The sequence below is a fragment of the Sebastes umbrosus genome, chromosome 1 (assembly GCF_015220745.1).
Source record: "Sebastes umbrosus isolate fSebUmb1 chromosome 1, fSebUmb1.pri, whole genome shotgun sequence".
Classification (NCBI taxonomy): domain Eukaryota; kingdom Metazoa; phylum Chordata; class Actinopteri; order Perciformes; family Sebastidae; genus Sebastes; species Sebastes umbrosus.
The window spans coordinates 31,250,155-31,266,541 of NC_051269.1; the positions used below are offsets into that span (position 1 = coordinate 31,250,155).

At 40.3% G+C, this 16,387-nt stretch overlaps 1 protein-coding gene across 2 annotated transcripts in view; it reads right to left on the reverse strand.

The window, feature by feature from the left end:
• Nucleotides 1–2,769: 2,769 nt before the first annotated feature.
• Nucleotides 2,770–16,387, reverse strand: part of mapk14b (mitogen-activated protein kinase 14b) — a 29,087-nt gene continuing 15,469 nt past the window's right edge. Inside the window, exons 3-12 of one of the 2 annotated variants that reach the window (XM_037766026.1) lie at nt 14,387–14,445; nt 13,223–13,334; nt 12,011–12,040; nt 11,700–11,747; nt 11,487–11,601; nt 10,485–10,556; nt 8,343–8,422; nt 6,550–6,628; nt 5,507–5,680; nt 2,770–5,369 (exon numbers count right to left, since the gene is read on the reverse strand). In XM_037766026.1, the coding sequence (XP_037621954.1) occupies nt 5,302–5,369; nt 5,507–5,680; nt 6,550–6,628; nt 8,343–8,422; nt 10,485–10,556; nt 11,487–11,601; nt 11,700–11,747; nt 12,011–12,040; nt 13,223–13,334; nt 14,387–14,445 (837 nt within the window). In that variant the 3' untranslated portion in view covers nt 2,770–5,301. Of the gene's footprint in view, nt 5,370–5,506; nt 5,681–6,549; nt 6,629–7,770; nt 7,851–8,342; nt 8,423–10,484; nt 10,557–11,486; nt 11,602–11,699; nt 11,748–12,010; nt 12,041–13,222; nt 13,335–14,386; nt 14,446–16,387 lie in introns of both variants that reach the window. The other variant, XM_037765949.1, reaches the window with a different exon arrangement.

Consider the following 16,387-nt stretch of genomic DNA (forward strand, 5'->3'; position numbering starts at 1 on the left):
CACGGGTGGCAGTGAAGGCCGGGGACTTCGACGGACCGGACCCCGGCGGCAGAGGCTAGCTCTGGGGACGTGGAACGTCACCTCTCTGTGGGGGAAGGAGCCGGAGCTTGTGCGTGAGGTGGAGCGTTATCAGTTGGATCTGGTAGGGCTTACCTCTACGCACAGCCTCGGTTCTGGAACCGTACTCTTGGATAGGGGTTGGACTCTATTCTTCTCTTGAGTTGCCCATGGTGTGAGGCGCCGGGCGGGTGTGGGGATACTCACAAATCCCCGGCTGAGTGCCGCTACGTTGGAGTTTACCCCGGTGGACGAGAGGGTCGCCTCCCTACGCCTTCGGGTTATGGGGGGGAAAACTCTGACTGTTGTTTGTGCGTATGCACCAAACAGCAGTTTAGAGTATTCGGCCTTCTTGGAGACCCTGAATGGAGTCCTGTATGGGGCTCCAGTAGGGGACTCCATAGTTCTGCTGGGAGACTTCAACGCGCACGTGGGCAACGATGGAGACACCTGGAGTGGCGTGATTGGGAGGAACGGCCTCCCCATCTAAACCCGAGTGGTCGTTTGTTGTTGGACTTCTGTGCTAGTCATGGATTGTCCATAACGAACACCATGTTCGAACATAAGGATGCTCATAAGTGTACGTGGTACCAGAGCACCCTAGGCTGAAGGTCGATGATCGATTTTGTAATCGTATCGTCTGATCTGAGGCCGCATGTTTTGGACACTCGGGTGAAGAGAGGGGCGGAGCTGTCAACTGATCACCATCTGGTGGTGAGTTGGGTCAGACGGTGGGGGAAGACTCTGGACAGACCTGGTAAGCCCAAATGGGTAGTGCAGGTGAACTGGGAACGTCTGGAGGAGGCCCCTGTCCGAGAGATTTTCAACTCACACCTCCGGCGGAGCTTTTCTGGCATCCCTGTGGAGGTTGGGGGCATTGAACCCGAGTGGGCGACGTTCAAAGCTTCCATTGCTGAAGCTGCGGCAGTGAGCTGTGGTTTTAAGGTCTTAGGTGCCTCAAGGGGCTGCAACCCTCGAAAACCTTGGTGGACACCGGTGGTCAGGGAAGCCGTCCGACTGAAGAAGGAGGCCTTCCGGGATATGTTATCTCGAAGGACTCCGGAGGCAGTTGCAGGGTACCGACAGGCCCGAAGAGCAGCAGCCACTGCCGTGACGGAGGCAAAGCAGCGGGTGTGGGAGGAGTTCGGAGCAGCCATGGAGAAGGACTTTCGGTCGGCACCAAAGTGCTTCTGGAAAACCGTCCGGCACCTCAGGAGGGGGAAACGGGGAACCATCCAAGCTGTGTACAGTAAGGATGGGACACTGTTGACCTCAACTGAGGAGGTAATCGGGCGGTAGAAGGAGCACTTTGAGGAACTCCTGAATCCAACCAATACGCCCTCTTTTGTAGAGGCAGAGCTGGAAGCTGATGGGGGACCATCATCAATTACCCTGCTGGAAGTCACTGAGGTAGTCAAACAACTCCACAGTAGCAAAGCCCCGGGGATTGATGAGATCCGTCCAGAAATGCTGAAGGCTCTGGGTGTGGAGGGGCTGTCTTGGATGACACGTCTCTTCAACACTGCCTGCTTGGCAGTAATGTTAGCTGACCAGACGGAGGTCTCTCCATGAATCAATGCTGATCCTAGTGTTGGCTTTTCCTGCTTCAGCCTCCCGACCACGGCCGGAGAAAACAGGGCAGACACCGGCACCCGGTCGGCGACAATAACGTAACTCGTTGCGGAGCCCCGTCACTTCACAAGACACGGGAAACCTCTGTTGGTCTGGAGGAGCTGCAGCAGTTATTTATTGGTGCTTCCGTGTAGTTTGTGTTGGAGTCTTGTCTGAACAGCGTAGCCACAAGCGAGCCGCATGGGACACCAACCCGGATTGATTTAAACGTGTTAGAAGTTACAAACAGTCCCTTTAATGATGCAAATTCCCAAACAAATGTGCAATCAATCCAATTAAACTCTGTCTTGTTGGTAATCCAGCCTTGTTGATTGTTACCTAGTTATTTACAGTCATGACTATTTCAGGCACTATTTTTCTATTATTTGCATTGCAAGTCTCCCTTTAAGGTACATTTTGAACAGATAAAAAATGTGCAATTAATTTGCAATTAATCGCGATTAACTATGAACAATCATGCGATTAATCACGATTAAATATGTTAATCGATTGACAGCCCTAATTTCTACATTTCTTTTAATCAAATTTGTTTCTTTGCCTGGTGGAAATGGGCTTCCATATAATTAAGACCTGAGTGCACCTGAGAAAAGCATCAAATCAGCCATCTGTGAGGAGCATTATGTTATGAAAGAGTCTCCATGTAATTTCCAAGAACACATGACTCATGTTTCATGTAGAGCTGGGGAAACATAGTGAAGGCACAAATTTACGTCTTATCAATTTAGTTACCCTTTCTCTGGGCAAACATTTAACTGACTTCTACCTCGCAGCTAGTTACCATGATTCGGTTATTGATGCATTAATGTATTATTAACATTGAGGATTGCATAGGATTCTAACTATGTGTATATGCATGCGATCATGCAAGTACCCGTACTTGTGTGTTTAGTGTTTCGCTCATTATTTTCATTTAAAAAAAATGTTTTATTTAGATTTATAAGCTCTTTATTTCTGTTTTACTTCACCTTCTTTGCCTTCAGGTTTGGTCATCCTACACGTTGGCAGAGGTTTTTCGCTACTTGCGCTATGCTGCCGCCCAGTGGCGACATACTGACAGCTAAAACTCACCACAACATGCTGTTACAGGTTTGAAAAATAGTAGCCTTTATTTTCTAATGGTGGTATTCACAGGTGGCGTGCTGTCTTGGTACATGTGATAAAGCACATAGTAAAAAGATATGAACACATCTCAGGCAAAGAAAGCATAACCAATAACCAAATTAACTACTGACATTTGGATATGGAAAATAGATAAATACCCTATCTAATGTGTGCAGTTGTTTTTAAAACTACAAAGAACGAGGCTTCAGCATTGCCCTTCAGCATCCAGTGAGTAAACGTACACTCTTTCCCACAAACATGTGCCCTGCTAAATTATTCAAATGAATGACAAATATATTTCTAGCATTACTAAAAAAAACAAAAAACAATCAATATTACAAGAATCACAGAATAACATCCAATTTTGATTTAACACACAGAATAAAATAATACATTAGAAAAAGCATTACATTAAAACAAGCTGTTGTAAATGAAATTGTGAAGACACTGATGTGTTGTTGACATTAGCCAGAGCGACTGTGGATATAGCTTGTATGACTCCTGAAATAGTTCACATAGAAAAAACATTTTGTCAATAAATGTTTGTAGTACACTTCAGAACTAGGAGTCTGATGTTTAGTGGTTTGTATGTCAATACAAAATTGAAACACATATTTTGCTTTAATGTTTTATTGAATTTCTTTTTAAAAAATAGGATACTTTTGGAGGGCAGTACCTCGGGGGACACAATGCGATAAATAAATGTTCAAGAACTGCTTTAAACTAAAGAAAAATAATGAACTGAAACAACTCCAAGATGAACAGAGTTGATCGAACTGATTAAAACTATAATGTTGGCTCCGATAGACAAGCTGTAACTGCAGTCACCGCGGCTTAACTGACGTTTGAGATTATTGACGATACGTTTGGTTTCTGGTACAGTAAGCTTTCCATAAATAATAAAAAGAACCTTAAATTCGGACAAATAATATTCTCTTTTACATCGATATACAAACAACATAACAAAAGATCATAAATACAGGGCACTGGTGTGCCCCCAACATTCAATAAACATTAATAGTACTGTGTTTTGTAAATGCAATATGATTAAAAGTACATTGTCAGTTGGTGTTGTGGTGGGAAACATCACATTTCAATAAACGAATAAAAAGCCAAATCTGGCTTTATCATGCGAAAGTTAGGCCGTGATAACGGGGACTGTAACATTCCTCTGAAACAACACAACAGAAGTGCTAAGAGATGAATTGATATGGAGAAGAGTAGAAACTAAACAAATGTTAAAGAGGACCTATTGTGCTTATTTTCAGGTGCATACTTTCTGAAAAACCCAGACTGCTCTGATTGGTCAGGAGGCCCACTCTGTTGTGATTGGTCAAACGAACCAAACTTTTTGGACTCCGCTCTATCTGGTTTTGTTTGAGGGCGTGCCAAACTAGCCACTAGGCAGTTATTATGCAAAGGTGTTACTTGGTGACATCACCATGTTACGGAAGAAAAGGCGGGACTTCAGGCAAGGTGTTTCAGGCAGTTTGGGAGCAGTGTTTCTGTGGGGGAGAGTAACTCAATTTGGCGTGGACTTTCGGCTTCTTTGCCGACCTTTTACATGGACAAAAAAACGATATGACACACTAAATGGAAGGGAAAAAGCACAAAAGCATAATAGGTCCTCTTTAAGTACGCAAAATGGATACACAAGCCAAGTCTCCATACTCTCCAAACTCATATTTGGTTAAAAAAGGGACACTGTAAACCTTCAAATCCAACAGTAAGAAATATGAAGCCTTAAATTTGCAATGTGGAGGTAAATATTCTATATTTTAGCCTATCCTATACATACTTGTATTAAATTACATATTGTATCTTTGTATATGCCATTAATAGGCTAAACTCTAGTAATAAAATTCATACTGTCAAAGGGGTTGGCCGAGGTGGGGCTCAGCAATTATGACTATTACACAAATACGGTAACTAGTTTGACTGAAGTACTTATGTATAAATACTGTTTGTCATATTTACACACTTCTACGCGATGATAGAAATAACATTTCAATATGTGGAGGAAAGATAAACTTTACACACACACCGCAGTTTCAATCAAACCTTTTCCCCTATAATATTAATTACTGCTAAGTGGTACATTTTCATAAAATACAAATTAGGAGTTAATTTTTATCCAAGATACTGACAAGTAATTTCTAGTTTTCTGAATCAAAGAGTCAAAGAGGGGATCGATATAAACAATAAATGTCTGAGGTATAAACTCACTAAAAATATAAAAGGAGAATTTAAAGTCTGCCTCGGCGCCTTGGGATGCAGAGTAACAAAAACAACAAAGTGGGGGACAGAAGGAACAGGATGTCAAGTTTTATCCCTGATAACACATCGTCCCCCGGAGATGAATGACGGCAGGCACTTGAATGTCATGGTTGTGTGTGTGTGTGTGTGTGTGTGTTTAAAGAAAGTGGTGGATAGTCACAAGAGACTGATAGTCCTTAATAAAGAGTGTTTCTTGGAAAACAAAAAGATGGAAGAAAAGGTGCCTCCTCCTCTTCAGGATTCCATCTCGTCTCCATCAAACGACGGCGGCTCAAAACTGATTACCTCCTCGTACGTTAACCCTGAGAGATGATAAATAGTGTGTGAGGTTATTTACACTTCTGAAGCGATCTATTGGATACACAACTTTGCCATCTACTTATTTTCTTCCCAGCAGTTTAGCCTATAAGCCCAGGCATTCACAATGTGACCAACTTACTCTTCCATTCCTCAATTTCCAGCTCGCGGCTTTCAAAGCTCTGGTCATAAGGCTCTGCTTCGGGCTCGTCGTCTGGATCGTGGTACTGGGCAAAGTACGGGTGGGCCAGAGCCTCGGACGCTGTGATCCGCTTGTCTGTGTCCAGCACCAGCATTTTCTCCAGCAGGTCCACCGCTTGAAACACAGCAACGAGAGAACAATGATGAGTATGAGAAAGGCAAAGATCTAAAGCTTTATCTATAATCTAATATTACTGGATAGGTGTTTAAACTGTTACTACATAGCTCTGGTCAGTATTTTTCATAATGGATTATTTAAATTGGACAAACATCTAACTATAAAGCGAGTAATCTCAGTCTGTCTACTGTAACGAACAGAGGGTTTCGTATCCTGTACAGATTGTAAAGCTTCCTGAGAATTCACTGAATCTGTGATTTGTGTTATTGGGCTATACAAATAAAATTGACTTGACTACTAATTGCCTAACTTGGGTGTGCTTTCCCCCCCGTGAGTAAGATTGTATTAGAGAAAGTACAATTACTTTGTGATCTCCCAGCTCCTACAAATATTAACAGCAGTGGTTATGTCAAAGCTAGCGACTAGTACGCCGCTAAGTGTATTCCATCAATGTTTCTGACTGCGATTAGCCGTGACCTTGGAGTGTTTTTTCCCGTGAACCAGAGTGTTTTTCACTGGTGTTTCTGGCTATGAGCAGCTGTGACTTGGGTGTGTGACACAACTATGTCATAGCAGGTGTTTTGCTCAGGGAAGGAAGGAAGGAAGCGCGGTGTTGAGTGTGAAGTTGTTTGTATGTGCAGTTCATGAGAAAGCTGCAGGCAGCAACACCACAGGCCAAGCATTCGGCTTGTAATGAACAGGCATGTTTTGAACAGGCATGTTTTGAACGAGAACTGCACTAGTGTGTGGTAATTGAGGAAATCCCTGACCTAAAAAACAAAACGGTGACTTTATGCTACCACTAGAGGGCCTCAGTGAGCCGGGATTAGTGTCAGCCATAGTAGGATGCTGAAAAGGGAACTCACCAAGAGGGTTGGCTCCAATAAACACATCAGCAAAGTTCCTCTTGGGCATCTGGGGAAGTGAGTTAATGTAGTTCCTCGCCTGTGAGAAAAAGATTAACAACAAAAATGTAAAAGATAACACAGGGGCAAATGGCTGCACTTTGTCATGCTACGGTTTAAAAATCTTCGGTAACACTTCATTTTACAGGTAATATGCAATTATATGATAATTAGCAAGTAACCAATTGGAAATTTCTTTGGAATTTCTTTGGAATTACTGCAAAATTACCCCAATATTTACCTCAAAATTTACGGAAAAATATTTATTATAAATATTATTTAATAATTATATTCCGCTATTTCCCAATAGCTGGTAATTTATTTAATACATTTCCGGGAAAAGAATACAAAGTTAATCGATATGCTTTATTTCCATGTCTGCTGATAAATAGATAATAATTAGCAAATAACTTATTTGAAATTTCTTAAAAACTCCCTGAATCATGACATTAGCTACCAGGTTACATTTGTGTAGACAATAAGTCACACAATGGTGAGATTTGTGCCTGATCAGAAGTGTCTTCTATTAGTTTTGTTTTTCCACCTCCGATGAAGAGCAACGCACAGCCGCTTCTCAAGCCTAAGGGCCCTATTTTAACGATTATATGCTATTTTAGCATATAATTATTAAATCATGTTTATAATAAAGTAATTTTCGATACATTTTGAGGTAAATATTGGGGTAATTTGGCAGTAATTCCAAAGAAATTTCAAATGAATGGTTAATTAAAGGTTAATTGCTAATTATCACCTCATTACCATGAAATTTGCGGTCCTGTAAAATGAAGTGTTACCAAATCTTCTGACATTGATGTACTAAATTTGCCTGGTGCAAAAACTGCTATTACTGTACATCCTTCCAGTAAGGCATGCTTCAAGCACTTTAACTACCACCCAAACCACACTCATTACACAAACATTGTGCCCTAATTTTCGGAATCAATATGTGTTGCCAATACCACGGATAGCTCATTAGAATACGCTGGCAAAGCACTCTGAGAAGCCTTGCTGAGACAAGCACGGTGAGTCAGAGAGGAAACGGGGAGTAAGAGCAGAGGCTAACACGCAGATGCAAACGGTGAGAAATACTTGAAAACCACACATCAAGTCTAACGGTATCTGTCTGTAAATTCGGCTGTGACTCGTGGGGACTTGTGGGAAGGTGGAGGGCACGTGTCTCACCTCGTGGCTTGGCATCCTGCTTATGAGGGAGGCTGGGGGCGTCCCCGTCAGGCGCATTATCTGCTGCAGCTGGTTTATATCTAAAGCTTCCGAGTCAAGGGGCATCATAACATGGAGGTCAGCATGTCAGAGAGCATGGGTGGTTAGGGTAGGTTGTGTATGGAAGGGTGGAAAGGGGGGAAAACACACACGCAGGGTGAGGATGAAGAGGATGTAAGAGGAAGAAGACAGTTTTTGAGCTTCAATATACAGCAAGCTTCGCCTGACTATAACCTATAATGAAGTATCCAGGTATTTACAGAGATCGCTGCACTAGAGGCCTCTTACTGTGTCATATGGAGAGACTGTTGGAGTTCATAGTACATAAGAAAGAAGTGGGAATCAAAGCCTTGTGCTAAAGTGCAGATAAAGCCATTAAGAAAAACAACACAATTTCAGAGCAAAACAGGTGCAGCTTAGAAGCAGTAGTAGCAATACAAAGTAGTAAAGTCGACTGTCTAACTCTTGCCAAGGCAACACAAACACAGGCAGGAGGGGCGGCCCAACAGGGCGGGGCGGTACTTGACACTCACAGACTCCGAGGAGCTTTTCATCAAGAGCTCGGGCCCTGGCGTTCCGACGAGCATCATTATAAGCTTCAACTGATCAATGTCTATCACACTCACATGAAGGAAAACAGGAGGGATGGAGGGTGTGGGATAAGGAGAGGAGGGGTGAGAGGTACAACAGTCAAAACTGTCATCGGTGGACAAAATAATATTCTTTCATTCATTCAAAAGTAAAAGAAAGAGGGAAAAAAAGTCAACAACTCAAATGAGCTCAATCAACTTAAACTGTGATGCATGATTGATAGTTACTGATAAAGATAATAAAGATTGAAAAAAACAAGAAGCTAAAACTCCCAAATTCTTTAACCACTGTATCATTTCTTACTAAGGGTTAAGTTGTTCTGTTTCAGAGGGAAAACTTAGGCTTTTTCCTCTTAGCATGCCATGCAATATTAGGTCATTTGGCAAAATGCAAGCAAGTAGGGCTGCAACTAATGATCTCTTTCATCATCTATCTGACGATTATCATCAGTTTCAGTATTCAGGACTATGAAATGTCAACAAAGAGTGAAAAAAGTACTTAACACCACATAAAACAAAACATATTCAATCTACAAATTATATTAAAACAGTGAAAAGCAGCAAGTCCTTCCATTAGCGAAGCTGGAACCTGCATTTTACCTGGAAAAAAAAACTACAATGGGCTAATCAATTAATCTGATTAACCTAATTAACCTAATCGTTGTTGCTTACACAAGCAAGAAACACACCAGAAACTTAAGCAAACGGGCTAAAGTGCATTTTTAAAGTCACTGAACTCCTAACTGACAGTTTGAAGTGATTTGATGTAGAGCTGCAACAATGAATTGATTAGTTAACTATCTAGTCAACTATTTTGATAATCGATTAATCGGTTTGAGTATATTTTTTTTTAAGAAAAAAAAAAGTAAATATTCTCTGTTTCCAGCTTCTTAAATGTGAATAGTTTCTGGTTTCTTTACTCCTCTATGACCGTAAACTGAATATCTTTGAGTTGTGGACAAAACAAGACATGTTAGGACGTCATCTTGGGCTTTGGGAAACACCGATCGACATTTTTCACCATCTTCTGACATTTTATAGACCAAACTAAACTAAAAAAAAAAAAAAAGTCAGATTAATCGGCAATGAAAATAATCCTAAATTGCAGTCCTAATATGATGATGCTAGTGATCTACTATACCAAGCAAAACCAGATAAAGTGCATGTAGCTGAGCAGTTAGTTAAATTTGAAAATGTCAGCAATCATTAGCAAATTGATATAGGTGTGATTATCTTTAGATCAAGCTCCTGCACACCGTAAAACATGGAGGAGCTTATAATGTGCAAATGGACTTTTTTTCTGTTTGCAGCCTCTATACATGTGTGTTAAGATCACCGTTCATTGAGACAGGTAAAATGAGACCGACCAGAAAGACTACTGTACTCTGTATATTCAACTATGCTTCATAAGTGGGCGGCTCCACCACCTCTTGAGGTGATTTAGATTTGGTTAGGGCACACATTCAAACACACACACACCCCCACACAGAGCAAGCAGTGAAGGAGTGAATGGCTTGACTGATCATTCAGAGCAGGAATCACAGACACACAATATGCAACGGCAAGCTCTTGATCTGGAACAGGACCGAGACCTCAGTAGTGTGTGCCAATGTCGGTATTGAAGGTGTCTGTAACCTAATTACACAGCGTCTTCCTGTGCGATTCTCTGTATTAAACATTGTTACATGTTCTGCTGCTGCATGAGAGGGAAACAGGAAGGTGTGCTGTATCTTAGAGAAACAGTGGAGACAACAGTGGGCAGCGCTGAGTCATAGACTGCAGGGGACACTTAGCTCTGATCACATGCATGCACACACTTACACACACAAGCTTCCTTGACTATTCTGGCATGCGGCTTGCAAAAGTCAATACTCAGCAACGCTTTTGATTCAGCTTGAAGTAGGTAAAATTGTGTGTGTGTGTGTTTGAAACACTGTGGCGTTAGCAGCAAAAGTATATACACAAAAGAAGAGTACGCATCCATCCTCTACCTCGTCCAGATGCATCAAAGACCTACAGTACAGGTTGACTACAAGGAGCCATTTTTAACTTTTGCATGGGCAATAAACAGTGATGGAAGGATACGGTCTGTGCCGGGGAAGAGCGTCTGTCCAGTAAGTAGTTCAGCCATGATGCAGCCCACCGACCAGATATCCACTGTTTCATGTAATGAAGAAAAACATGCAGCTTAGTGAATACTTTAACTTTCATATTCAGTACCAGTTACAAAACATCCATTTCCCCAAGCTCAAGCTTTTCAAAAGCACAGTGCAGATCAGTAAGTCTGCCCATGAGAGGACTCATACAGGGATTTCACAATAAATTGTATAGTTTTGTAATGTTCAATACAAGGCTCTTTAACACTTATTCAACAATTCAGCATGCATCTTTTTTCCCCCCAGAATCTCTTTAACATACTGTGTTGTCATTGTTGAACTGTGATTTCTGTTTTTGTCACTATATCTGGTGTTATGTGATTTTGTATCGTACATCCACTCTAAAACGATTGAGCCGAACTCCTTTATTTTATTTGAAAATGCTTTAAAATTTAGTGCACGAGATAAAAGAGAGCAAAAATTACTGGTGAAAAAAACATGCTATTTGGAAGTATTATATTCTAAAACAGGCACAACTGTTGGCCCCAGCAAAAAGGCAACACCCTAACTAATCTATTTCACCATTTACGACACCACAAAGCCAAGCAAGACAACTTTTTTTGGCTGATTTTGCACCTTGACGTCATGTTGAATCCACCAGAAAATTGAAAGGCTGGCCTAGTTTCTCTATAATCGCCCTCATCATTTCTTATGTAATAAAGTTTTAACAAGCGAGGCTACAGAAGGAAAAGCTAAATATATGCTGTATATATCAGCAATGTATACTGCAGACAACAACAGGTTTTTCCACATTATCACTTAGACCTTTTGTCAAATTGAATGCTGAATTCATTTTACGACAATTACGACAACCCCTAAACACAACGACGTCAGCAAGCTATTTCAATACAAGCTATTTCCATTGTGTGAAATTGCACATGTTGTAATATTACATTCAACTGTGGAACCAAGACATTATGATTAAGTTTACCTGTCATGTTGTAGTGCATCCAGTTGAGCATGATCTCCGGGGCTCGGTACCACCGGGTGGCTACGTAGCCCGTCATCTCGTCATCTGTGTGCCGTGCCAGACCAAAGTCCAGGATCTGAGGGACAAAGGGATTTTGATTGAACATCTTCCACTCCAAATGATCATCTAAAAATCACATACGGTGAACCTCGTTTCAAGTCGACTATTTCTCACCTTGAGCTCACAGTCTTCATTCACAGCCAGATTACTGGGCTTCAAGTCCTGAAGAGAAACGGAGGCAAGAAGGAAAAGTCAAGAGAGGATACAGAAGTAACGGAGAGGTATCCTGCTATCCGCCTTTCCCTGTTCATGTTAACCAAACACCATAGAGAATAGCTAATGTGCTATTCATTGTTTGGTCTTTGTAAGTGAACCCTCTTCAGGAGGTTTGATGATCAGCATAAGATATGTATTCTCCAAACAAGAGAATCTTTCATGCTTCAGAATTGAAGCTTACAAAAGAGCATTAAACTTTCATAACTTACTCTATGGATGATATCTGCAGAATGGATGTACTGTGGGGAAAAGAACAAAATAAGTATGATTAACTTATATTACACTCTCAATATGAAGAACACAGCACAACTGAATGTGTATTTAATATGCTAGTTTTATACCTATATCATAGTTTACTGTGTTTGTGTAACCATGCGTCAGTAGGCCTGTCACAATAATTACTATATAGACTCATCGTACGGTACGTGGACATGACCTCGATCATTTTTGCTGACCTCGATATTGCCGTTGTGTTTACATGCAAGTTTGTTTGTTGTTAACAGAGCCCAAGAGTTCATTTTATTTATTGTTTTGTGATTTTATTTTATTTGTTTTATTTATTTAGAATATTTTAATATATTTTTTTTTACATTCAAAAAGTTTGAATATTCTTAATTAAAAGTGCATAGCTCCTTGAAAGGGTGTACTTGCATTATTATGGTATTATATTATCCTTATTTCAGTGGCATTCATTTTTTTAAATGACAAGAATATTGTTTATTTCGATTATTCTGGATAATATATCGTTAAATCTACAGTGGTTGAACACCAAAAAGTAACAGGATATAGAAATGTCTCTTAAATAATATCAGTTTGTTGTATATGCCATCAAGCTACACTATATGGTATATGCACAATATGCTACCAAGTTTTCTTTGACATATATTGCAGTACAATAATACAGTTGAGTGCAATAATAAAAGACTGCATATATGAATACAAAATTATCTATACCAGAAACAGAAATTAAGTTAAACAATCACAAAGAGGATTTAGCAAGTCAAGCAAATCATTGTGACGAACATCAAGTATTTTGTCCCATTAAAAATGAGGATTACATTAACTTCTGTCTCAGATGCTTTTGTCCTTCTTACTATGGGGTTACTGTGTCTGATGTCAAAGTTCAGCCGTCAATAGAGAGCTTATTATCAGGCACCAAAACAGATTACAGACAAACTTGAAATAGGTCAATTCTCATTCAGTAGGCCATCCGATAGACTAACAGACAATCTCTAATATGTTTCTACAACTACTCATCCAAAGTGGGGAAAAAAATGTATATTTAGTATTTTACCATACAGACAAAGGAGAAGTTAGTAGCTTAGTTTGAGATCAGTCTAGTACAACAGTCTACTGATCAACAGGGAGTGATGCACCGGTGTTGAACTGACTTTTTGTGTTACGCCGGGAGCTTCACTGACCTTTAAGCCTCGGAGAATCTGGTAGATGAGGAACTGGACGTGGTCATCAGTCAGCTTTTGACACTTGACGATGTTGTTGAGGTCTGCACCCATTAGGTGGGTCACCAAGTACCTGCAGATCACACAGAACAGATGATGAGATGTGGTCTCCAAATGTCTGTCTTTGTCTTCATACATTTTCTATTCATTACAATCATTACTTTATTGTGTTGTTATATTTTATTAAGTGCTTTGTAACTTAACTGTGAAAAATGCTATTAAAATCTCTTTATTATTTGCAATAATGACTTTATGAAACATTGACTTCCTTTACAAGTTGTGTAACTTTGCCAATATTAAAGAAAAGCCAGTGGTTTGTGCATTATCCACACTTTAAGAAAGGCAGAAGGGGAAAAGAAACTGATACGAAGAGTGAGAAACAGGAACATGTTTGATTGCTTCACTTATCTTCTCCTGATAGTGGGATGTTTATACAGTCAACAGATCAGCTGAAGAAGGCCAAATATAACAGAAGCGTATATGTGAAGTTTCTGCACGTTCTGACCTCATTACACAAGAGACTCTTTGTTGGCTGCTCTGTGAACATGTGCATGCATCTGCTTCTCTTGCAGCGCGATAGAAGGATCGGTTGCACAATTGTCTTTATTACTGGTCACATGAACGAGAAGTGCCACATCTTTGTTGTGCAACTTCACTGCTGTGTGTGTGTGTGTGTGTGTGTGTGTGTGTGTGTGTGTGGCTTCATCTCACATTTCCACAAATGTGCAACATGCTGATGACGCCCCACCACGCTTAGAATTCAAGGACACTGATTGAGTATTCTGTGCACATACACACACACACAAAGTACCCCCGGAGACGGCCAGATGGCTGTTACCATGGAGACTAGCTGTGATGTGCATAGTGCAGAAGTTCACCGTACAATCACCTTGGTAAAACGGTAAAGTCAGGTGCTGGACTCTCATGATGAGCTGCAGGGTAATGGTGCGTTTTAACTCTACTTTTGCTGTTTACCTGGCAATCATCTGCTGATATGAAGAGTTTCATTGTGTGAGAACGAGGAAAACTAAAGAGAGCTAAAGACAGAAGGGAGGCAGACATGAACACCAAGGAGAGAGAGAGAGAGGAAAAACTAAAAGACAGGAGTGAAAAAGTGTAACTTACACATCATTGAACTCCTCTAAACTTGTCGCTGGTGTGAAAACGTCTAATAGACCGATCACCTGAAGGCAAAAAGAGAGGTCAAAGGTCAGAAAACATTAAGAAAATGTATTCCAAATGAACAAAAAATGCATTTTTCATTTCGTATTTGATGAACAACCATTTGGTGAATTTGAATATCAGCATGCTTTCAATGCAAAAACAAGCTGACAATCAACAACTGTGTGACATTTCTACAATTTCCAGTTCAAGTCTTTGACCTCAATATTATTATCCTGTTCTGCAATATCTGAAGTTGAATTTCATTTAGCCAAACAAGCAGGCAAAGTCTTGCCTTGTTACACCGCTCCAGTTTCAAGGACTCATGCTAGCTTTTATGTATAGTGACGTACACTAGGTTATCCTCGCTCTCTGTTTTGGTTAACAGTAAATTAGTCAAATAACGAGAGCTGATAACAACCACAGCAGATATGATTTCAGAAGAAGCAGCGAACATTATCTGGTAAAGTTTGTGCAACACGCTGACAGGACAGGCACCAGCGGTGTTATATGATGTGTCTAAGTGTGAACAAAAGGAAAATATACATTTAAGACACTTGGCACAAAAGCAATGAGTGGTTTCACATGATTCTTCCAACAATATCAAGTTGTTTCTGATAGCTTTTAAATGTTGAGCGTGTTTTTATTCATTCACATTACAACAGCTTTGGAGATTAGATATGTTAAAAGTGTCTTTTAGTTGGTCAACATGCCATTTGCAAAATCTTTTTACTACAAAGGATCTATGAGTTTGTGACTGCATGAAAAGAAAACAATTTGAAAGTGACAAAATATGATAGACTTAGATAATAATTATGTGCACATAACAGACTTGTTTGAAGGTTTGAACGGAGCAACAACAAAAAAAAGAAAGAGAACAAAGACAGGAAGCATATTAGAGGATAATAATATGTGTGTGTGTGTGTGTGTGTGTGTGTGTGTGTGTGTGTGTGTGTGTGTATCCACAGTACACATATATATGCACACATCCATGCATGTGCGCATGCATGCTAGCACACTGTCAGAGAGCAGCCCTGAGTGCTAGCCCTGCCCCCTGGAGACAGGGAGAGTGAGGAGGATAGGTACTGTAACAACACAGGAGCAGCCCGCCCACACAGGTTTCAAAACCACAGCTGATTGGTGGTGCCGGAGCCACAACAAACAGCTGATTGGTCCACACAAGCTTTCCAAAAATCTAAACCCGGGGAGTCTCCTGGCAACAGCGTGAGCACAACACAGAATCCCGCTCTGTGTAAAGCATAGGTAGGTATTAAAACGCTTTGATGATTTAAGAACAAAAAAACACAGCTTTATGCAACATCTCCCTGTTCTGATGAAACAGAAACTGGCAACAGCACGCTCATTAATGATCACAGACAGCAATATAAGATTTTAAATAAGCTGTCTGGACCACAACTCTCAGATTATTAATGGTTTTATTTATTAGTTTTTTAATTATGGCTTTTACTGACACATTTATGCAACATCAACTTCTTCCTGTATAAAAGGCACTGATTCTGTATAATCCTGAATAATCCTACCATGTAAAACCAAATGAATGCACTGAGGTATTTTACCAGCAGTACCAGCGCACCGTGCAACACTAATTCTCAAACTGCTTAATAAGAGTTCAAGCTGTTCAGTAGTGAAATAAACAGGATCTAGGAAAAGTAATGTAATGCTAAATAATTAGAGCTGTCAATCGATTAAAATACTGAATCACAATTAATTGCAAATTAATCTCATATTTTTTTCTCTTTTCAAAATGTGCCTTAAAGGGAGATTTGTCAAGTATTTAATACTCTCCTCAACATGGGAGTGGGCAAAAAATGCTTGCTTTATGCAAATGTATGTATATATTTATTATTGGAAATCAATTAACAACACAGAACAATGACAAATATTGTCCAGAAACCCTCACAGGTACTGCATTTAGCATAAAACAATATGCTCAAATCATAACAT